General features: G+C 39.9%; 1 protein-coding gene across 1 annotated transcript; it reads right to left on the bottom strand.

The window, feature by feature from the left end:
- Nucleotides 1-67: 67 nt before the first annotated feature.
- pgap1 (post-GPI attachment to proteins inositol deacylase 1) lies at nucleotides 68-22,467 on the bottom strand. Its single transcript, XM_075479140.1, has 26 exons — nucleotides 22,196-22,467; nucleotides 21,099-21,252; nucleotides 19,389-19,564; nucleotides 19,002-19,173; nucleotides 18,705-18,865; nucleotides 17,099-17,151; nucleotides 16,933-16,999; nucleotides 16,726-16,831; nucleotides 16,420-16,478; nucleotides 16,115-16,198; nucleotides 15,071-15,120; nucleotides 14,868-14,919; nucleotides 14,711-14,788; nucleotides 12,648-12,723; nucleotides 12,491-12,564; nucleotides 12,354-12,405; nucleotides 12,216-12,282; nucleotides 10,686-10,791; nucleotides 10,536-10,574; nucleotides 10,130-10,314; nucleotides 9,707-9,937; nucleotides 9,483-9,618; nucleotides 9,311-9,361; nucleotides 8,721-8,932; nucleotides 5,346-5,450; nucleotides 68-5,255 (listed from the first exon to the last, which is right to left on the bottom strand). The coding sequence occupies exons 1-26, from the start codon at nucleotides 22,325-22,327 to the stop codon at nucleotides 5,117-5,119; spliced, it is 2,817 nt and encodes a 938-aa protein (XP_075335255.1). The 5' UTR covers nucleotides 22,328-22,467; the 3' UTR covers nucleotides 68-5,116.
- Nucleotides 22,468-23,127: the final 660 nt, after the last annotated feature.

Raw genomic sequence — 23,127 nt, 5'->3', positions numbered from 1 at the left:
ATAAGGACCAGTTGGCAGTATTTACGAGGCAGAAGCAAGAGAAGGGTAACAATCAAACTTTGAAACATTTGACAGTAGAAGTGTCATATTTAATAATTTCTACTTCCATAAGATCAGATACACACAGTGAAACCAGATAAACAAATGTGACTTTTTGCCACTTGGTGTAGACAATTACAAATAATAAGAGTGTTTACAGTAACCAACTGGAGGAGCACATAAACAACTAATTATATGATTTTATTCAAATGTGAAAGAGGAAGAGACAGAAAATCAAGCTCTTAAAGAGGATATTTCAGTGAAAATTTCAATTTGATAACACATTCAAAATACCCTCAAAGTGACACTTTACTCTTCAGATCATATATTGACTTAAATATACTTTGACAGATTTTTTTTTATCATTCTAGGGTGATTTAAAACAAAAAGTTTGTGTTTGTAATGGCAGGGTTTAGATAGTCACTAAAAGTTTAACTGACTTCCAGTTTAATCCATTCCCATACATGGCTCTTTTCTGTTAATCTTTTGTACACAGAGGCATCTCAACAGGTATGAATCTGAATACAGCAGGTATTCATGTGCCTCCTCTCTGTAAACACCTTCAGATGCTGAAGGTGTGGGAAAAAATAAATAAATAGAAAAATGAAAACAACTGTTTGGCAATTTCTTTAAAAAGACAGTTTTTAAAAAATGGTATTAAATTGAACTCATGGACTGATATTACAGTTCTGATAAGCCATGAAATTAAACACTTTAAAATTTAATTTCCGCAAACTATTCCGGCAAACTGAAAATTAAAGATTGCAACTACTTTCTTAAAATTGTGAATTTTTCAGATTTCTCCCACAAGTGTAAATCACAGTGAACACCGATACAAACCACAAGTATTATTTATATAAAACAAAACTAATCCCTACTAATTTCTTCTATAAAGTAGTTTATATCACCAGTTCAGAACAAGGCAGACCATGTGCATTTCAAAACACTAAAACTGCACCAAATACACAACCGCACAAAAAAGCTGATCAATGACAGCGCAAATAAACAAATTTAAACATGTTGAGACATTCAGTGCAAATACATTCCCATTGAAAACAGCAGCTTCGTCTGCAGGGCGTGTTCATCTCCGACTACGAGCTCGCAGGGCAAGCCTGACTGGTCCCTAATAAAGTTATTTTGAATATTTAGTTATTACAAAGTCAAATAATTTTAAATCACACAACAGTATAGAAAGGCTTTGTGAGTGAACTCAGTCACACAGAACCAGTGATGTACACTTCCAGTCACTGTAGGCTTTTGATATTTAGCCAGCACGCTGCTGATGAGCAATGAAATGTTCTTAAACTGATAGGCAGGTGTGAGATAGACAGATTGCTGCATACATGAGAAAGCAGAAAGGCACAGCAGCCGCTTTACTAACAGGAGAGGGGGTTTGACACAAAAACTGTCATAGTATAAAATAGAGACAATTAAAAAAAAAACAACAACAACAAAACAAAAAAAGAATTCAGTTGAGAGACACTAAAATCTTTTGTTTTAGTGTCGTCCAGACTTCTTTTTCAGCAATATTAAAAGCTGATTGAAACATCCTGAAAATATTAAATGCAAGTGGGATTCTGAGTGTAACTGGTTTGAAAAAAAAAAAAAAAATACTAATAATAATTATTGGCAAAAACATCCCTGTCAACAGAACACACGCACTGTAACTCACGAACCCATTTTTAAAATCACAGCAACCACGACGGCAGGTGAGGCAGTTGTAGCAAAGTACTTCCCCCCCCCCAATAAAAAGCAAGAAGTTCCTGATATCAAATCCTCTTCTGATAACATCTTATAACAGCTTGTAATAAAAACAAGTCTGATGATATTCCAAATCCCACATGGATCACGATGTCAAACAGTCCCTTAATCAGACCAAAACCCAAAAATGGCTACACTGACATGCACAGCAATATTCCACCATCAACTCAATTAAGACTTTCCACCATCAACTCAATTAAGACTTTCCACCATCAACTCAATTAAGACTTCACTCTAACTGGGTAGCTACCTTGTAAAGAGCATTTTCTGTTACCTCAACCCGAATGAGGTCATATTTAGAGTCGCCAATAATAAGATTAACCTATGTGGAGTATTTTAATACGACAACATCACACAATTGAGTTCTACTTGAGGTTTCACGGTAAGTTGCAAGAATCACGTGGCTGCTCCACAACACATGCTCAGAGTTGTCAGGCTCGCTTACAATGGCAAACTTTGGGCTCTCTTTTAAAAAAAACAAAAACAAAAACAAAACAAGAACACTGTTGCTTATTTTGGGTTGCTCGTTTTCATAGATTGGTAACTAGTTTCCAATTTGAACTTGAATTTCCCCCACGGGGGATGAATAAAGTATTTTTCTATTTCTATTCTAGTTGCTATCACAAGAACTGATGGCACCAGCTCTGGAAGAGTTCAGTACAGAGCAGGAATGCTGTATGTAAAATGAAGTAGGATTTGTGTGGAGGACAAACCCAAGTAATGCACCATGTTTTCAGGGATGTGGGTATACTAAGGACTTTTTGGGAGCGAAAATTGCAGTGGCGTGGGGAGGTGTACGGAGGGTCTGAGTCTTTGCTATGCTCTGTAATGTGTAAAGAGGACTGAATAAAGCATTCCCTCTGCAACTGATGTACACATCATAATCAGAATATTTGATCTACACTAAGGTCAGTAGTTGGAATATCGCTGTGCTTGTACACTGAGCCACTGTGTGTGACCAAAGACTGAAACACCCTATTGCTCTGCCCCACAGAGCAACATTTTTGCCCATTACACACAATTACTGAAAACAGGCACTGGAACACTAATCACGTTAATCCATGTTGCATTTTCATCACTTACGTCCGGCTACGAATAAATGTGCTTACTTTTACAATATTCACAACCTCTGTATGAAGCAGTGGGTTTGGGCCGAGTGCCACAGACATGACAGGGAAGTCAGAAAGTAGCAAGATGAATAACGCGCTGCTGATTTTGGCATCTTTTTTTTTTTCCTTTTTCCCCACCAAAAAAAAAAACATTTCATTCAGCAGTCACAAGATGTAATTGTAACTTCAACATTTGCTATGCTGCTATAGTACACACAGATCAATAGATGCATCAATATTATATTAAAGACTAGAAGTTTAAACCATAAAAGTGATTCGAATACAGTAAAAATACAACCTCGATACACAATGAAATATAAAAGTCTCTCATTAGCCACGGTACTGCAACAACAAAAAAAAAAGTCAATTCCATTTTAGTTACTGAAAAGTACGTCGAAAGTTTAAAATTTCTGTTTGAAGCTCAAAGTTGTTGCAAGCTTGAACAGACATTGTCCACTGAAGAAAAGCCGAGGGTGGAGAAAGTAAAGAGCCTAAAGCTTCTCCAACAACACACCACATCTGCTCCGTTCTACCAAAACACTAACATTCCCAAAGAACAGGTCACAAAGGTAAACTGTTTGGACCGTTTATGAAAAAAAAAAAAAAAAAAAAAAAAAAAAAAAAAAAAAGAGAAATCTAAAGAAACCTAAATTAATTTTGCCCATTGAGCCAGTTCATACCATATTCATCTCTTTCACTTTTGGTGCAACTGCATTTAACTTTTTAATACCTCTGTGATTCAGTCAATATGGCACATTCTGACGAGCAGGGGTGGGCCTGTGACGTGGGGATTTCTGGATAAAAGTGATCATCTTCTTATTGCATTATTTCATGCAGTATACTTCACCACACCGACTCATGTTAGACACTACTGGAGGGCTTTTTGGACACCGACTTTAATGTTGAGAGAAAACAATCTGGAACACAAGTGGGGATGTTTTCAGCTGCACCCACATTTTAGGTTTAATGTTTATATCAGCAACACTGACTCTACCAGTCTTTCTTCATCAGTTAAATCACTTATACGTTGCTGTTATTTAATCAAAACTTGTGCATAAGTCAGTTAAATGAAACATTTGTGGCACTGATAAATTACATTAAGAGCCATCTTTGAATAAGGCACAGTTAAGCCCTATGGCACACCAGGAAGTTCTTAAATCAACACTAAAGAAGTTTGTGAACCTTAAATCTATGTGCTTCTGACATATTCCTTTGTTATGCTCAATCCGGGCCCCAAAACTGCCCTAGGGTGCCCAGGGGCTGAGATAATGCCATTCACAACTTTGTTTTTTTTACTTTGGTTTTTACAGTTGCTTGATGCTTTTTGTGGGCCTTTAATCGTGTTTCTTCAACATGACCACAAATTACATTGACAAGAGGTTTTACACAGTACAGCAAAGAAAAAAATATTGAATCAATGAGGGAGAGTAATATTTAAGCTGGAGTTCTTAAAAAAAAAAAAAAAAAAAAAACCTTGTTGCTCTACTTTGAGCTTATTTTTTTGAATAATGGGGAATTTTGTCACATTTTACAGTCATTGCTGTAAGTGAACAAAGCTGTGAGACACAAATCTTTATGTTGAACTGAAAATGTCAGACTTCCCTCTGATCTCAGTTTAGCTACACCAGAAATCATGAGCTGGACCCTAATCTTCCTCCTAAGCTACTGTCACTGTGGTGAATCAAGAAATAAATACAACATAATGTCAGCATCGTTGCTTTGGATCTTTCGTACTATTTGAATGTGTGTCACCATCACTGGTTTTGGTGCACCGACAGCCAACAGGCAGCAGTTCAAACTTTAAGTCATTGCTAGGCAATAGGCAGTGTTGGAGTTTATGACGTAGTGACAACATAAATAACAGTAAGACCCTGTGGAGAATCTCTAATATCAGTAGTTCTTGCTCCCTGAAGGCAGAGCTAGAGTTATACAGAGTAAGGCAAACATGGTTTCAGGACATCCAACATATCTGCCCCAAATATTCTAAGGCCATTACATTCTCACATTTCAAAACCTAGAGTAATTGCCATGGAGCTTTTAGTGCCAACATTGTGCGGGTAGTTTCTCATCCTATGTATGTCTATGGCTCTACTCCATGACAGCTTGATACAGCAAGTCCTCTCGGGACAGATCAGTCTCAGCGAGCTTCACTGAGGCATGCTGGATCTTACAGAGGGAAGATGGAGACTGACCGCTGCCAAATACCGTCAAACGAGACAACACAAGGCCAGAGGGACGAGTGCTGCTGACAGGAAGTAGGTGACTCTGTAGAGGTGAAGCGAAGAGAAGGTTACCATGGTGATGGCCAAAGGGAGAGGGAGGCAGGAGGTCAACGACAGGAGTTTACTGTGAAAAGGAAAAAAGTAGAAGGAGAAGTTTGAGACTTACTTGTAATAAAAGCTAATATAACATTTGTTGGAGGAGATTAGCTCCTACCTGTTACTGAGTTTAAAAGTGTTGCAGTTGGTAAGCAGCATGTAGACAGTAACAAGAGGCACAGTGTGTGGCCAACAATGATCAGGATCCAACTGGGTGGAATATCTGTGGAGGATCACAGCACAGGTTAAATAAAAACACTTAAGAAAAATAATTTACTCCCCAACCACTAATTTAACTTGACTTCAAATGTTTGCCACATAGTGATAACATTGCTGAGAAAAGAAAGCTGGATGCAGAAAAACTAAACATTTTACAAACACAGCAACAAGCTAATAGAGATTCAACAGCTGTATTTGTGCAACTTTTAACGAGGCATTCATTGAGCTGCATGTATAAAATGTGCCTCTCTATATAAAAAGGATCAAGTAACAGATTTGTCCTTTGAGAAGTGACAGCAGAGTGGGAACTGACACTCAACACAAAGCTGTTATCTTTTGTTAAAACCAAAATAAGAATACATCACAGGCATAAAATCAAACACCCATATTATTCATTTTTATAAAACTGTCCCTGAATCCAAAGGTAACCAAAGGTCCGAACAAATATGAAAAGCATGTGCGTATCGAGCTGTGGGGTGACTTTGTGCAAATATAATTCTGTTTAGAAAAAGGTACAAAAAAAATATTTTTAAACAAGTCCATGGAAGAGGAAGTATGTTAACGGAGGACGATGAGGGATAAATATATAAATAGAATAGGGTTAGTATATGGTATATATTTATTTATGGGGATAGTTTTTTATATATATATATATATATATATATATATATATATATATTCATATTTACATTTATATTTACAAGGATATGTGTGTAGTATATATTTATTTTGTGATTATATTTATTTAGATATTTAGGAAGTGTATATATGTTATATATTCATATAGGTGTATTGTAGTTAGGATATTTACAAACTGAAGAGGAGTTAAAAAGGGGTGGGAAACTAAAAAAGTATTGTACTTCTTCCCATTCCTTTTTCGAACAATGTGTGGTGTTTTCTTATGTATTAGCACTTTATGTGATTGAAATTTTTTATTTATTTTTTTAATTTCTCTTTTTCTGTCTTTTGTATGTACAAATAGTTACATATATTTTCTTTTTTTTATACATGTTTGAAAATAAAAATCTATCAATCAATCAAAAAAGGTTGTACCATACAAACAACACCACATACAGGTGCTGGTCAACGAATTAGAATAATTTGAAATAGTGCAATCATTAAATTCTTTGAATGCATTTTTTGTGCAGAAAGCAAATCAGGTGTTCACCGCACCTGTCCTACTCGTTAGACTAATCACAGAACTCGTTACCTGTAAAAAATTTGCTCAGCTGATCTTTCCAAAAGGCCCATTTAGGCCATTTAACTGTGACACTGTTGTTTTATTGAATTAGAATAATGGAGAAACCGTTTCATTGAATTAGAATAATTTTTATTATAATTAGAATCATCACTTTCTCAGTATTTTGTGGCTGCCCCCTTGGCTTGTATGACTGCCTGAAGTCTCCGCGGCATCGATTTGACCAGCTTGTCGCAAGTTTCCGCACTCACAGCTTCCCAGGCAGTGGCGATGTTCTGCTTCAGTTGGTCCAGCGTAGTAGGCTTTCTGTCGCGAATTTTCCGCTTGACGATGGCCCAAAGGTTTTCAATGACATTGAGGTCAGGCGAGTTGGCCGGCCATGCCAAAACTTCAAGCTGTTTTTTAGTGAACCAATCTTTGGTCGACTTTGCCGCATGAGCCGGTGCAAGATCCTGTTGAAATATGAAGTCTTCTTCGCCGAACTGTTCCTCAACAGTCGGAATCAGGAACGTTTCCAGAACATCTTGATATACGGCAGCATTGACAGTCTTCTTGAGGAAGCAGAGTTTCCCTACACCTCGAGCGGACATGCATCCCCAGACCATAACGCTCTGGGGAAACTTGACGGATCTTTTCACGCACTCGTGGTTGTACTGTAGGGAAACTCTGCTTCCTCAAGAAGACTGTCAATGCTGCCGTATATCAAGATGTTCTGGAAACGTTCCTGATTCCGACTGTTGAGGAACAGTTCGGCGAAGAAGACTTCATATTTCAACAGCATCTTGCACCGGCTCATGCGGCAAAGTCGACCAAAGATTGGTTCACTAAAAAACAGCTTGAAGTTTTGGCATGGCCGGCCAACTCGCCTGACCTCAATGTCATTGAAAACCTTTGGGCCATCGTCAAGCGGAAAATTCGCGACAGAAAGCCTACTACGCTGGACCAACTGAAGCAGAACATCGCCACTGCCTGGGAAGCTGTGAGTGCGGAAACTTGCGACAAGCTGGTCAAATCGATGCCGCGGAGACTTCAGGCAGTCATACAAGCCAAGGGGGCAGCCACAAAATACTGAGAAAGTGATGATTCTAATTATAATAAAAATTATTCTAATTCAATGAAACGGTTTCTCCATTATTCTAATTCAATAAAACAACAGTGTCACAGTTAAATGGCCTAAATGGGCCTTTTGGAAAGATAAGCTGAGCAAATTTTTTACAGGTAACGAGTTCTGTGATTAGTCTAACGAGTAGGACAGGTGCGGTGAACACCTGATTTGCTTTCTGCACAAAAAATGCATTCAAAGAATTTAATGATTGCACTATTTCAAATTATTCTAATTCGTTGACCAGCACCTGTATCCCTGCTCTTTAGCACACCGAGTAGTCCCACCAAGTCTGCTTTAGGGGCACCTTACACGGAAACGAAAACGGGTTAAAAACGCAAAACCTTTTTGCGGATGCACTATATCGTTTAGATGGTAATGGCGTTTTGGGGGCATGAAAACGCAAAAAAGTGAAACCGCCCTCCAGAGTGGAATTCTTGAAAACGCTCCACTGTCGCGCCACCGTGTAAAGGATGAAAAACGCAAAACTGCGTTTCTCGTCACATAGAAATGGCGTGACAAGCATCTTGGTAGTGTTGCCACCTTGCCATCTGCCGTGTTTACTGCATCGATAAATATGAAACGTCACACACTTTTGCGTTTCCGTATGCACGCAGAGTTTCACCCTAAAACGCTCGTCTAAATGCAGATTTAAAAGTGAAAACGAAACGCCACTTTTGCGTTTTGGTTTCAGATCTTTTCCGTGTAAAGGTAGCCTTAAGCAACAGCTGCAGCAGTGGGAGAATGGGAACACTTCCGGTGGTCCGAGTAAAATCTGCAAGTTACTCGATTTGTTTCAGCGATCTTTACAAATCAGGTACTTACCTGGGGATTGTCGTTTTCCCTCAGCTGTACATATAGCATTGAAATTTGAAAGAAATTAGCGTTGTTTATAAGTGTAACCTTATTATTTTGCTCACACACTGGCAGGTGTTTCTCTACCTGTCATATACTCCAATATTTCAAAGTTGTACCTCAGATTGCGGATCCAGTGGATGAGAGAGGGCGCGCTGAGCATGACCGGTAGCATGAAGAGGGCTGAAAGGCTGAGGTGGAGCTGCAGGTCATCCCTCACTTCCTGCAGAGCACTTTCAGACAGCAGGGGGGCGCCACTACATTCTTTCGACTTGCTGAAGGATTCAGCATTAATTGTACCATTTTCAGACTGTTGGTGCTTCAGTGGCACCTAGAAAGATTGATAAGGTAGTTGATTATTTTAAAGCGTCATTCAGGAAGGTTTTAATTCATGAAAGATTCTGAATCTTGTCTTCACACCCATAACAACTACAGTACCACCCTGAGATGATGTTAATCAAATCAAATTTATTTGTATAGCACATTTCATGTACAAAACAATTCAAAGTGCTTCACATAAAATAGAAGCATTGCAGCAGGGAGTGTAAGAAGTATTAAAAATACATAAAATAATATAAAGAGAAACAAATATAATAATTTAAAAACAAGCAACAGTCCAGATAAGTTCAACGATATCGTGCAGATTTCATGCATAGACACATGAGAAAAGAATGTGAATAAATGTTATAGTTTAGGCTAAGAATCTTACCAGATTCAGCATGTGACTCAAAGATCTTTCTGTCATCTGCAGCCTGAGTACCTGTGAGACAAACACACAAAGAGTCGATGGTTGGAGAGTGACAGTTTGCAGCATTTTGACCAATAATTAAAGCAAAATAAATAAAATAAATAAAATCATTCAATGTAAATAAAAGATTCACCCTATACAGGTGGAACAGAGAGGAGGCAAAGATCGACAATGCTCCACATGAAGCCCCACCCAGAACAGTCAAACTGACACAGATGAGGAGCTGAGTCCTCAGTCTTAGGGTGCCACAGTCTCGAGACACGGATGGTCTGCAGATAAGAGAAATGTACAAATCAAGTGTGAGTGACCGGGAAGAACAGGAGTTGTTTTGTTTACAACTCTAGTCTCCAACCTCACCTATGCAGTGGAGCCAATATTAATGAGATGAGTCTTATAAGGAGATGGAGCAGCGTGCTGCCCCAGTATGCCACAGCTGCCCCCAAGATGTAAAGCAGAGGGGACAGAAGGTGGGGCCACTCTTCGGCTGATGCCACCTTTTCATGAGATGTCCCATCAGGGACGCTTTGGGGGAGTGTATCCATAGGTGGCAGGCAAAGAATGGACCAGACCTCTTGAAACCAGCTACAGCTGTGAGAATCATAAGGGAGCAAAAGGAAAAAAAAAGAAAAATACAATAAAGAAAGTCTTGCATTCTTATCAAAAGTCTCACGGCTGTGTAATGTGACTCAAAGCTGGTGGCAACTGGTGTTAAAATTGTGTTTCCAAAGGTCATCATTTGAACTTTACCCACACGGTAATCAACAGACTGCTGAAGCTCACCTGAGTAAGCTGTGCACTATATAAAGAGGCAGGTTGATTTTATGAGGCTGCAGCCCTGAGCCCACTGCCTGGGTCATATCTACAGCTCTCCTCGTCTTCAGAATGGAAGACAGCTGCCGCCCACAGGCAAGGAGGAGAGTTACAGCTGTGTACACCGGCACCATGGGACCACAGAACCGTAGGACCTGCCGAATGAAAGAAACCACCTCAGAGCAGGACTGCCTCTTACTGCATGTGGAACAGTATTAATATACAACAATACATTTATTTACACAGCAGTTTTTATTGTCATTTGAAGAGGATTTAAAAAGCTTATGCTTCAATGATTTTAAATTTATCAAAGCCTCTGAAAGGCTTTGTTGTTGTTGTGTTCTTTTACCCTAAAAACAGAAGAAACTTGTCCTACCTGTCCCAGCACCTTGGGTAATGAAGTTCTTATCGATACCTGGAGCACAAGAGTATACAGTATCTCTTACATATCTTTGCTGATAGTAAAAATTTCAGAAATGAATTATCATTAAGATATCTGAGAATTTAAGTTGTAGGGGAGTTGTACCTTATACTGGCAGTTGGGGGCAGTGTGAAGCTGTAAGAGAACACCAGAGATGTTGTCTGGACGACTCGTATGCAGCATTCCTGAGATTTCTGCCACCGATGGTACACTAGCACACAGAAAACAAGCAATTGATCCTATATATCTTAATGCTCTCACCTGCTAATTAAGCTAACCAAAGGGGATAGTGCTTCACAATGAGTTTTCACTGACATTGTGAGAAATCTTATCTGCAATCTCAGGAAACAGTTTGGGTGGACTCTTTTGCATCATCCTATGCTTGTCTGGGTATGGGGTTGTGGGAAGAGAATTTCATCTATCTAAACAAATTCTCTTTGTTACATGGAGGGGTATCAAAGAAAAATGACTTTTGGAGTAACATAAATTCTACAAATAATCTTTTACAACAGAACAGAATAACACTTTAGTCCATTTTCTAAACCTTACATTTTACAAGCAAAACAACAACACTATTGAGACTGCTATGTATTCTAGACCTTTGATTCAGTTTTTAGAGATGAAAACAACCTCTCAAATAACTTCTTCAGGATATTCCCATTGGCCAGTTCCTGAGATTGCATAGAAATTGCAGTGTTGCATATTTTCAGTTCAACTGCTGAAAGACATTTTGAGCAGAGAGGCTACTCTACATCATATAAGGATGTTGCAATATATAGAGGGAATACTCACTTTTCGAGAAAACTACACCCATTCCCACTTAATTCAAGAATTTTTCAACACAACTCTAACCACCTATTCTCAAACATTGAAATGTTTCTTAAAGCAATTCATCGTTGAATAACATCGGTTCGGTGCCTCTTCTTAACATGCATATAGTTCTCGGAAAATTTGGGACAGTTTATTCTGATTAAAAAGAAATTAAAATATATATATTTTTTTCTCTCCAACTAATCAGGCTTTTTCTTTTTTGCAGAGTTCTAATTCCTCAGACACTAAAGCCCCTCATCTCATATCAGTTGAGGTTTGTCAGTGCAAATCATGACAGAAAGTGACAATGACACATCCGTGATGCCAGCTTGTTGTGTGCAAGCACACAGCAATGTGGGCCCATTTTGCATCTGCTGCATCATTGGCGGATTAACTTCATTCATGTCGGACAAACAAAAAGAGCTTTAAAGACTTGCATATGTGAAGATGAGACCGCAATACATACATGAATCATGTCCGACATAATGCTCAGGTTCACCACAGCTCTGCAGTATCATTAAAGCTTTGGGGAATAGAAAACAATTTTACACTCCTTCAGAGGTAGGGACATCATTAACCCACTGCTTTGTGAAGAGATGCATGGTATCCATATTTTGAATGCAATGCATTACCCTTCGGTGCTAATGAGGAATTTAATTTATCATGTTTTCTTATGTCAGATGTTCATATTTTTTAACTCTTACGGCAGCGAACATAATCGCAACTACGGTCTTCCTTTATTGTTTAGAAAACAAATCATGACAGGGAGAGTGACAGTCACAAGTACCTGGAGATGTGCCAAAAGCTTTGAAAAAGACAACTCACCTAACTGTGGTTAAAGAGTCCTCTCTGAACCACGCTGCCTTCAGCCTGTAAACACTGGGCAATCTATCTGCAGACAGACAGATCACGATTAAATCCCATCATGTGCATATGCACCTACATCTGAGAAGAACGGCTTACCTTTATGTGCTTTACACTGGCTGGCAACATTGATTCTGAAAGCTTGATAGACCTAAAGACACAGACATGCATGCTTATTGGAACCACAAGAACACAGATCCCGATACCAGAAAGACTAGAGAAACAGCAACAGTTACCTGGTGAAAATGCTGCAGCTGGATAGTGTGCAGAAGCCCAGAGGAGTTCACCGTAACATCACTGGCAGTAAAACCTAAAGAAGCAACAGTTATTGAGGGGACAAACTTTTTTGTGACTAAGGAGTTATTTGTTGTGGTCAACAATGAGAAAACTCACCAAAGGACAGGACATGTGGCACCGAGACTGACAGAGTCAGAGATTCTTGTCTCTGCCACTCACACTCCACTTTGAACTACAGATAGACACGCAAACATCAGTCATTTACATAGATCAGCATTAGTAACAATCCAAAACTAAAGCCCTCTTTCATTATGCAAGTTCATCTCTGCTGATCACCCACGTTAATTGGCCCAAATCTTCTGACCCTCTGGTTCACTGGTGGCTGGGACAGATTAACAGAAGCAACAACCTCCTTGCATTCTTATCTCCTCTTCAGACTTGTGCACACTGTCCACAAACACTACTGTACACACTGCTGTCCTTGTAGAATATAGAAGCTGTGGGCGGTATTAACACAATACACAGCAAGCGCTAGGGGGGCCGCGCCGTGTGTGGTGGTTAGCGCTGTTGCCTCACAGCGAGATTGAGTGCGAGTGAGTGAGTGTGTGGCTCTAATCCCAGCTGGGGCCTTTGTGTGTGGAGTTTGCATGCTCCCCCGTGTATGTGTGGGTTCTCTTAGAGTACTCCAGCTTCCTCCCACCATCCAAAAACATGCCTGTTTGATTAATTGGTGACTCTTAATTGTCCATAGGAGTGAGTGTGCATGATTGTGTGTCTCATTTGTCTCTGTGTGGCCTTGTGATGGACTGGCAACCTATTCAGGGTATACCCTGCCTCTTGCCCAATGACAGCTGGGATAGGTTCCAGTAGCCCTAAAATTGGATTAAGTGGGTATAGAAAACGGATGGATGGATGGACAGCAAGTACTAGAGCACTATATTTGAAACATGATAGCATTATACAACATTTAAAGGCAAGTACAGGCCCGGTGCAGAAGAGCAAGCTTCTGTAAAGCACTGGTCTATCTTTTGGAAACTTTAAGATGCATGCATTGGATCTCGTCATCAGGGAGTAAAAACAAATATTCATAATAAATGCTCTGCACTCCAATCAAAAACATGAAGCTCTGATGAAAATAGTTTCGAGAGAGATAAAAGCAAAGACGTCCTTTGCAGGCTAACATTGAAATAGTCCTAAATTGTGCCTCACACAAGCACAACATTCCATTAATCTGCTGGCAAATGTGTCAGTGTCATGTGGGAATTCCTCCACCAGGTGCTTTTCTGTATCATTTTGAGACAGAAATCTTACGAGGTCGGACTTAGTAACTCAATCATATTACTTTCATCACAGAACAAGTGTGAAGTGCTACAGTCACATTAATGGACGTTCACAACAGTATGACATCATATAAAATGTTCACAAGACTTCCACAGGTCACAATGTTAAATTATTGATTGATAGCACTTTTCAGACTTCCATCTAAAGTAATTAACTGCAGCACCTAATCATTTTTACTCAGTATCTGAGCTAAAGGAGCTGTAGCTTAAGCTTCTGCTTTTTGTCAGACCATTTATCAACATTTAGACAAGCCTACTACACCACCATCATGTAAAACACAATTCTATGTGTCTGTTCGTTCGATACAGTTCTTTATGGCATTTATAAAAGTTGAACTCAAAAGGACTTACTGAGTTATTTGTGGCACAGATTCGCTTCTGACTAGTAGTGACGGTGTGGAGATGGTGTCTTCAAGTTCAATAAACACGTAGTTCTCAAGTAGATAACAACTATGCTGATACTGTAGTACAACTAAGCCCTTGCAGTGTAATATTAAACAGGCTTAAACATGTAAAAAAAAAAAAAAAAAAAAAAAAAAAAAAAAAAGGGATATTTTCAGCTGCTTCCATCCACTGCCGTTATGACCATGCACACTTGGCATGCTATTATGAATTGTTATGGTTGACATGACATGTCAGAAAGTTGTGACTCTATAAGGACTTTTATTGACTAGACACATAATGCGCTGTCCAATCTCAAGCAAATCACTTTTATCCCGTACAAACCGCAGCTCTTTTTGTAACTATTTCCGAAAGGGTGACAAACATTAAAAGAAAAACAACCAATGTGTGACTGACTGAATGCCATCGCTTTATTAGACGAGTGAAGCCCTCAATGTTATGCATCTTATGTATGAAAAGGGCTTTAGTTTTATGTACCTGTTTGCCATTGATGTTGGAGGCCGATACGACAAGATGAGTAACAAAAGACAAGTCACTTAGACTCAGAATGACGACCTGAGGGGAAAGAGATACAATTATGAAAACTGGCCAGCAACAGATTGGACTGGGTGGATCATTTTCTAAATACATGTACCTTATATGGTGGCAGGAGCTCAGTTCCCATGGACAGATCCACTGCATGAACACTGAATAGAGAGAACACATGCTGCCATGATATAATCACAAATGATATAATGGTTTACACTCTGTAGATAAATAAGGATAGATTATCCTCTATCAGTTTCTTATAAGTTAAAGGTGGTGTAGTAGGTTCTACACTATAATCATAATTGTTACCATGAAGAACCGTTCTTGTGCATGCAGCCGTGCACCCAGCTAGTCATCTCCTGTTGGACAACAAGAAATCTTCATTCATTAATGAATAAAGATAAATCAATATTGATGAAAAATAGGGCTGGGCGAGTTAACTCGTTAATTATTTAACGTCGGTAAACATTTTATCGCGCATTAGCGCAGGTTTTATTATTTATTTTATTTTGTAAAAGTCTGTTGCTCACAGGCTTTTATTTTGTAAAAGTCTGTTGCTGTCTGCTGCGGAACCAGAAAAGAAAGTAATCGGCGGATCCACCAAACATGGAGAAGGGTACGGAACTTTTACTCTGCCATTTTAATTTTAAAGTTCTTTCAGATAGCGGAGTTGACAGAACCAAAGTCATCTGTAAACACTGCCAAGTTGAATTGTCTTCTCACCGTAGTAGTTCCAGTCTAAAATATCACTTCAAGGCAAAACACACAAATGATAGCAGCAAGTCATTCAAGGAAACAGACAGTGGAGCGAGGCTTCTACATAAAAACTACATAAAAATATAAAAATGCCGATGTTAAAAGTGTGTTTGCACAACAAATGTTATGGCACTTTCATTCATATGGCAGTACATTTAAAATAAACTAAATGCTATACACTACTTTTTCTTTTAATATTTTTTGGGGCTTTTTATGCCTTTAATGATAAGACAGTTGAAGAGAGACAGGAGGCAGGGGGCAGAGAGAGAGGGGGAAGACATGCAGCACAGGGCCGTCTGGTCAGCTGCAGCGAGGACTGTAGCCTCTGTACATGGGGCGGCTGCTTAACCCACTACGCCAGCGACCGCCCCAAGGCTATACACTACTTTTGAATTAATTTTTGGATTTTGTGTACAAATGCGATTAATCAGAAAAATCATGTTATTAATTAGATTAAAAAAAATTTGCCCAGCCCTAATGAAAAAACAAAGATATAGTTAGTCAATCTGGACATCTAACAACAAAATCAACCAAAAATGGAGCTTTGCAAGAATTGCTGCTCAAAGGGATGAAAATTAGAGCAGGCTGAGAACTCACGAGGTTGTTGCTTCGGCAGTAGAAATGGCTGTAGGCTTTCCTGCGGCTTGACAGGGCAAACATGAAGTATTTCATCTGTCCTTCCTGTCATGAAGAGCAGAGAATACAACACATAATTTCCTGTCCATCTGCTCTTTGTAACCTTTCATCAATATTCAGATAACAGGGAAAAACTTAGAGAGCCATCTGCATAATGGTAATTAGATATATCGAGGAGGAAAAATCATTTTGACAGCTTGTCTCAGCAAACTAATTTTGGCTGTGCATAAGAAGTTTATTTATCATATTGGAACAAAGTTAGTTACTTTTGGTGTGCTATAAGCCAGGCGAAGTGTGTTAACTTCACTCCATGCTTCTGGAAAATCTGGAAAACCGGAAATAAAAAGACAGGATAAATGAGTGATTCTTTAACAGTGCCACTCAGTCGAAACTGACGTTTTTTTTAAGAGTTCCTGACAACTTCAAATATTTTAAAACGTACAAAAGACAAGAGAGGCGTGGCTCAATGAAGTACATGCGCAGGCTAGTGCTGTTAATAGGAAACTTACGAAGTCTACCTGAAGAATTTTTCAGTTTACTCTAGCTTCTCCATGTTTGTGTTTATCTCTAACCTAAGATCGAGATGGACGTGTCTTGACTTTCTCCCAACATCCTGACAGAGTGCCGGATGAAATGATGGTTTATGACAGCCATTTTCTTCTCTGGGTCCTCTGTGAACTATTAAGAACACATCATTAGCTGCGACGACAGTTTGATAGCATAGCATTTCTATTTTATGACAATTCCTCCACGTTTCTTCACATGTTTGCTGTTCAGACCTGTCTGGTTTCAGGCTCAATCAGGTCGAAGAATGCCCTTACAGTTGCAAGAACAAGTTCTTTGCACCTGAAACAAACACACACATGGGATGTCAATTTTTTTTATTACTTGAACATCGTCATACATGCATGAATTACTGTGGCCAAATCTTAAAAGGTCCATTACCAAACAATAGAGAGATGATCAGTGGACACCCATGTCTTGGGAACTGCAGTTACCTGGAGAAAAGAGGGGTGAAAAAAAATTTTCTAAACATTTGAAGAAGAGTAAATGGGATCAGACACCACTGTAAAAGGGACCCTTTTCCATCAAGTAGTCCCAGGAAGAAAATACTACAATGAGTAGAGACTATTAAAGGCTATTAATAGCTGCATTCGGACAGAACAGTTCTAGGAACTGTCCTCCTCGAATTTCGTTCTGATAACTGCCCTTCCCCAGGGGAACTGTTTCAGTTTGCATTCGCACATGAGTCGGGACTGATAAGGACTGATGTGGCGCAACCGTCTGCGACAGTGACGTGTTACTTTAGCGCCACATTCAACAACAAAACAAAACGCAAGGAAGAGAAGTAAGGAGAGTAGAAAAAACACCACCAAGAAGCTAATAAAATGGCGAGCGGGGAGGCCACCGTGTTCATGGTCTGCATAACGGTGATATTAATCATGGACGATCACATCAGGCTTCTAACATCGAGGCTGGAAGAGCTCACAGAGAGAGTCAGGATCGAACGCAGGCGATACTTCTTGGTTTCATGAAGGAAGGAGAGCAGAGCACCGCAGACAAAGGAGACCACGTGTAAGTTTAAAGGATAAGACCGGTTTTTTGACATTGGGCCCTTGATTTCACATTATAACATGATGTTCTACTCACCCCTGCTTGTTGTTGGTCATTTGGAGCTGTTCCGAAGATATTCGCGAGGCGTCTGGCTGCTCTCTTGAGATATTCGCCATGAAACGGTTTCCTATGGGCAAGTTTATACAGGCACAAACTACGCTGTTTATAATTTATTAATTACTGTACACTAGCACTGATAACGTGGAGGTGCGTCGCTTACTTAAAAAAATCCGGGTTACTAATTTTGAATTTTAGCCGAATGAATAAATAGGCAGCAGGTCTGTGGGCTGTCTGTGGCAGTAGCACGACGAGGACGTCAGTAACACCCACTTTACGACAAAAATTCAAAATTACAGTAACCCGGATTTTTTTAAGTAAGCGACACACCTCCACGTTATCAGTGCTAGTGTACAGTAATTAATAAATTATAAACAGCATAGTTTGTGCCTGTATAAACTTGCCCATAGGAAACCGTTTCATGGCCAAATATCTCAAGAGAGCAGCCAGACGCCTCGCGAATATCTTCGGAACAGCTCCAAATGACCAACAACAAGCAGGGGTGAGTAGAACATCATGTTATAATGTGAAATCAAGGGCCCAATGTAAAAAAACCGGTCTTATCCTTTAACTTATTAAACACGCACAGGTTGTGTCCGTGTCGTATGAGTAAACATTTCAGCCGTGACAACATGACATGGGGCGGAGCTACCGACCACCAAACACCTCCGTCAGATGTGTTCCTATAGAACCCAGAAAAGACCCAGCCTCGGACAAGGAGCTAAAATGGCTATAGGAACTGAGGGCGATGGTCCAGAGTTCCTGTATGTCCGAATGCAGGAAAAAAAGGTTCCTACAGTGCGAATGCGGCTAATTACACAGCATTTTATAGAACATTTTGACATGATCAATAAAAGTATATTTTACAAAGAAATCATACCACCAGTGACAGTTTATTAGGATCTCCTGGGGAACAGGGAAGGGAAGTCAAGCCAGAGCGGACCAGGTAGTCACGATAACCACCCCCAACAGACAGAACAGTAACATTCCTGAGCTTGTTTGCCTGGTTCAACCACTTTTGTCTCACTGCGGTGTAGAAATCTATGTTAAACAAGGACGGAGAGGGGGAAAAAAACAATGACACAATTTATTTACCATGCAGCCATCATCAACAGCACTTCTCAAATGTCAACATAGAAATGACCCACTGGCCCTGGAGCACATCGGCTCTGCTTACCCAGCAGGGAGGGGTCCAGTGCCAGAACTGGAGCCTGGTGAGGGGAGGCCTGGGTAATGATCAGGTTGACCAGATGAGTGTTAAAGCGGGGCAACGTGAACAGTGCACGGGCCACTACTCCTCCCATGGAATGACCAACAAGCACAACGCTCTGAGGCGGGGTCTTTAGGTGCTACAAGACAAGAAACTGGTTATACATTTGAGGGTCCGTCTTCTACTGTTGCTTTGGTAACTTCTTTAGAAGTGTGCCATGTTTAAAGCAAATGGACTATGTACACATAAAATGTGATTGAACAGGATGTTTATGTAATATGAATTCTACTTAAGTAGTCCTCCAAGTAAAGTCATTAAAGAAGCCTTGCGAGTGGACAAATACTGAGGTCTTACCTTGTAGAGCCGCAGGATGGCCTTTATGCTCTCATGCAGGAAATGTGTTTGTCTGCGCAAACTGCCGCCATAGAGAGCGACCAGCTCTTCATTGAAGTCCACAGTAAACACGTTGAGGTGCACACCTCCCTCCATGTTTTCAGCTTTCCTCAATGCCACTGAGCCCAAGGAGCGGGCTATATGAAGAGAGGAGGGACATCTTATGGCTCACATCTAGTAACTATTGTACAAATAGCACATGTGAAAACATTTCTCTAATATTTTGATTTATAGACTGAAATTCTTGTGTCTTGGGAAACAGTTGGTTACCTAAAGAAACCTCTCCCTTCTTTGTATATCAGAAACACTCTGGTCTGAGCTGACACTGGCACAATCTGTCTCATTGGTGGCCTAATGACCGCAAGATGTCCATGTCCTGTGGCTGCAAAATGAGCCCAAAATCATCAACTTTCCACCACTGTGCTTAAAAGTTGGTATGAGGTGTTTGTGCTAACATGCTGTGTTTGGTTCTGGTTTTCACACAAGGTGGTACTGTTCATTATGGCCAAAACATCTCCCTTCGTTTATCCCAATGACATTGTTCCAGACGTCTTGCGGTCTAGCAAGACGTCTGGAAGAAGCAAACAAGCCATTCTGTAACTGCACCCATGTGAACTTTAACATGTTAACTAAGGCCTGTTCAACTTTTTTGGCAGAACACTGCACTGTCTGAAGTTGGGGTGTACTTGGCAGGACATCCACACTTAAGAAGATTGGCAACTGTCTTGAATGTTTCGCACTTAGAATGATGGACACCAAATAGTTTGGAAATGGCCACACACCCCTTCCCAGATTGATGGGCAGCAAAAATTGCATCTCTAAGATTATGGTGCCCACACTTGATGATGAACAATGAATCAAGTGTATTTAAATAATCATTTTCTTGTCTTTATTCTTATGGAAGCAGAAAGGGTACAGCTAGCCCTTCACACATGGCTTCTGCGTTTTAGCTCAGTTTTTATTAAATAAATAATGACACAGTGCAATAAATGTAATGTATTGTTGTTCATCTGAGAATGCATTTACCCAATTTTAACTCCTTATAAGGACCGGATGATTTATCGTAATTTTCTGATACATAAAAGCGAAAATGCAGTGTCCTTGTTTTTCCCCTGCAACATGACAATTGTTTGATGAAAGCCTGCATATGTTAAAAATAAATCAGCTTTAGCCTGTCTCAGAATGATTTCCAATTTCAACATAAAATACACCCATTTTACACCAAAGAAAAAAAAAAAAAAGGTGTTAGCCCACCTTTCAACACAGTGTGCATTTCTTCTTGTGCTGCGGCACTCAGACCCAAGCACATCTGTTCATAGGCCATCTCTTCTTAAATAACAATCCCAAATAGCTTTAAATTTTATAAAGGTTTTAAAAACAGCCATGCTTTTGCATAACAGAAATAAGTAGGGTATGTGGCAGAGACTAATTGCAGCTACAGATTAACATCTTAAGTCTTACTTGGTGCACAAGTATTTCTGGCATCAAGACGGTGCACATGGGACAGAATAAAAAGAAAATAAGCCATATGTGTAGTCAAGGTAATGAAGGAACATATAAATCAATGAAGAAGAGTTTTCTTTTACAATTTTAGAAAAAAAAAACATTGTGCTCCAAGGCATAGGGGCACAAGAAATCTTTATCAGCTTACACTTTATGGAGCACACTTACCTTGCTTGTAACTTCCTGCGTTGCCTGGCAGGAAAAGCACAGGTGCACCGGTGAGCTTCAGCGCGCGGATCTCCTGAGCGTACAGACCCTCGCCATACAGGTAGAGCCCATATGCTGGGTACAACCTGGCAATGCGACGAGGCATCGCCACACGCTGTGAACGTATTGAGCACCCACAAAGACACTTTTAAGGAAACGTTTCACACTGCCATTTAGTCACAAATTCCACTTGAGAATTTCTAAAGCAACTACAGAAGTGCTACTCTACTCTTGGCAGACATCGCCAAGCCTCATTTCCACCTCCCTTGCATTCGTCTAAAGATCTACAGGTAATTTTGGATTCTTGTGAAAGATAATGGTTTGTTAGATTGTACATCCAGGCATACATGACCCTTGATTTTTCCAAATGTAAGGCCCAGAAATGGTCCCTTTACACAAGCCATGGCACTGACAAGTTCTGATTGGTGTTGGTTAGCCCAGGCAGATTTTTATTTTTCGTTGGAAAGGGACTCTTTATTCTCATACATTACAAAATACAAACACCTCTGACCTGGCTGAATTAAGGCCGATGCCCATACAGCTCAGTGACTCCAGCCGTGCCCCACTTCGTGGTCAGATGAACTCATCATAGTAAGCCTAAAGAGCAAAGGAGGGCGGACTAGTGCTAAAGCACGTTTGAGCTGTCTTTACCTGGCTTACCGTGTGTGCACTTAACACACGTCCAAATCTTGTAAAACTGATCTGTGGATGACCTGCTGGGATCGTTCCAAGGATCGGTGGTTAAATCATGGTTTCATAATGTGGCTAAGATTGGCTAATCTGATGCAAATGTGCGCTCTTACAGCCAGACAGGTGCATCACATCCATTCACCGCACGTGACAGACAGGCAATGTTAGCAGTTTTCACCAAAAGGCTTAAAACACACCTAAGTGTCATTATCTATGTCACCATTCAGGCAGGCATATACTTGTTCTCAGTGTAGTAATGAGGGAAGCGTTTAGTGAGTAATAATGAGCCTCAGCCAGAAACCCCGCAAATAGCAGGCTAACTTTAAACTAAGTTGAATGTATTTGTGTTCATTAGCTGTGGTACTCACCCGGTACTCTGGGTATTCAAACATATAGGTCATACTGCATCTGTTATCTTCGAAGCCAGTCAGCAACTCTCGGAGACCGACCACCAGAAGCCCCAGAGCAAGAACGTAAAAGGCCACTGTGGCGAGTTTCATGGTTTAATTGCGGTTCTGGCGTTTAAATTTTACGTGTGTCTGACCGTCATGTTTCAAATTTGCATCCGGTTGGCTCCGTGCTAGGGCGAAATTGCCAGACACTCCAGCTGAACCATCTTTAGTGTACTAAAGAGGAAACGCAAACTGTACGACGGGAGTGATTAGCAGACTGACCGTCCAATGAGAGGAAAGCACGAGAGAAAGTGGACCAATAGGAGAGCAACACAGTCTGTGTTAGAAATGGTCACGTTGATCAGATTTTTAAATTCATTTATTCAATTCATTATGTTTCTAAGTGCCTGTTCTGTATGAATGTGTGGTTACTTGTTTAGTAGTTACTGAGAAACATTGAGAAAAGTTTAAAGGACATTATAGTTAAGATTAAAAAGTTAACGCTATGTCTAAAACGGTAGGGTTAAAAAAAAGAAGAATCTTTCTTGCAAAAGCAGGAGGTAGCTACACGCACATCAAAAACGTTTCAGTCCAGTTTGGATCTTTGTCAGGTCAAAATATTAAGCAATACTTAACATACCCATGTTCATGTCCACTTTTTACATAGTAATGTTTACTTCAACAGCATACAGACTGGATAAACTTCTATGGTAAACCATGATAAATCCATCCATACATTCATACACTGACTTGTGTTACCTCACATGACAATCATCTGTTATATTCTAAAATAAAATTCTGATAATGTCTGAAAAACGATTTACCTACAAAAAATATACATATTATAGTACTATTTCCCTTAATATATGAAAGGAATTGTTTGATCTCACACTGATTTCTCTGGTTTG

This window comes from Odontesthes bonariensis, chromosome 12 (assembly GCF_027942865.1).
Source record: "Odontesthes bonariensis isolate fOdoBon6 chromosome 12, fOdoBon6.hap1, whole genome shotgun sequence".
NCBI lineage: Eukaryota > Metazoa > Chordata > Actinopteri > Atheriniformes > Atherinopsidae > Odontesthes > Odontesthes bonariensis.
The sequence above is the reverse complement of the archived record's forward strand: the minus strand, read 5'-3'. Positions and strand labels throughout refer to the sequence as shown.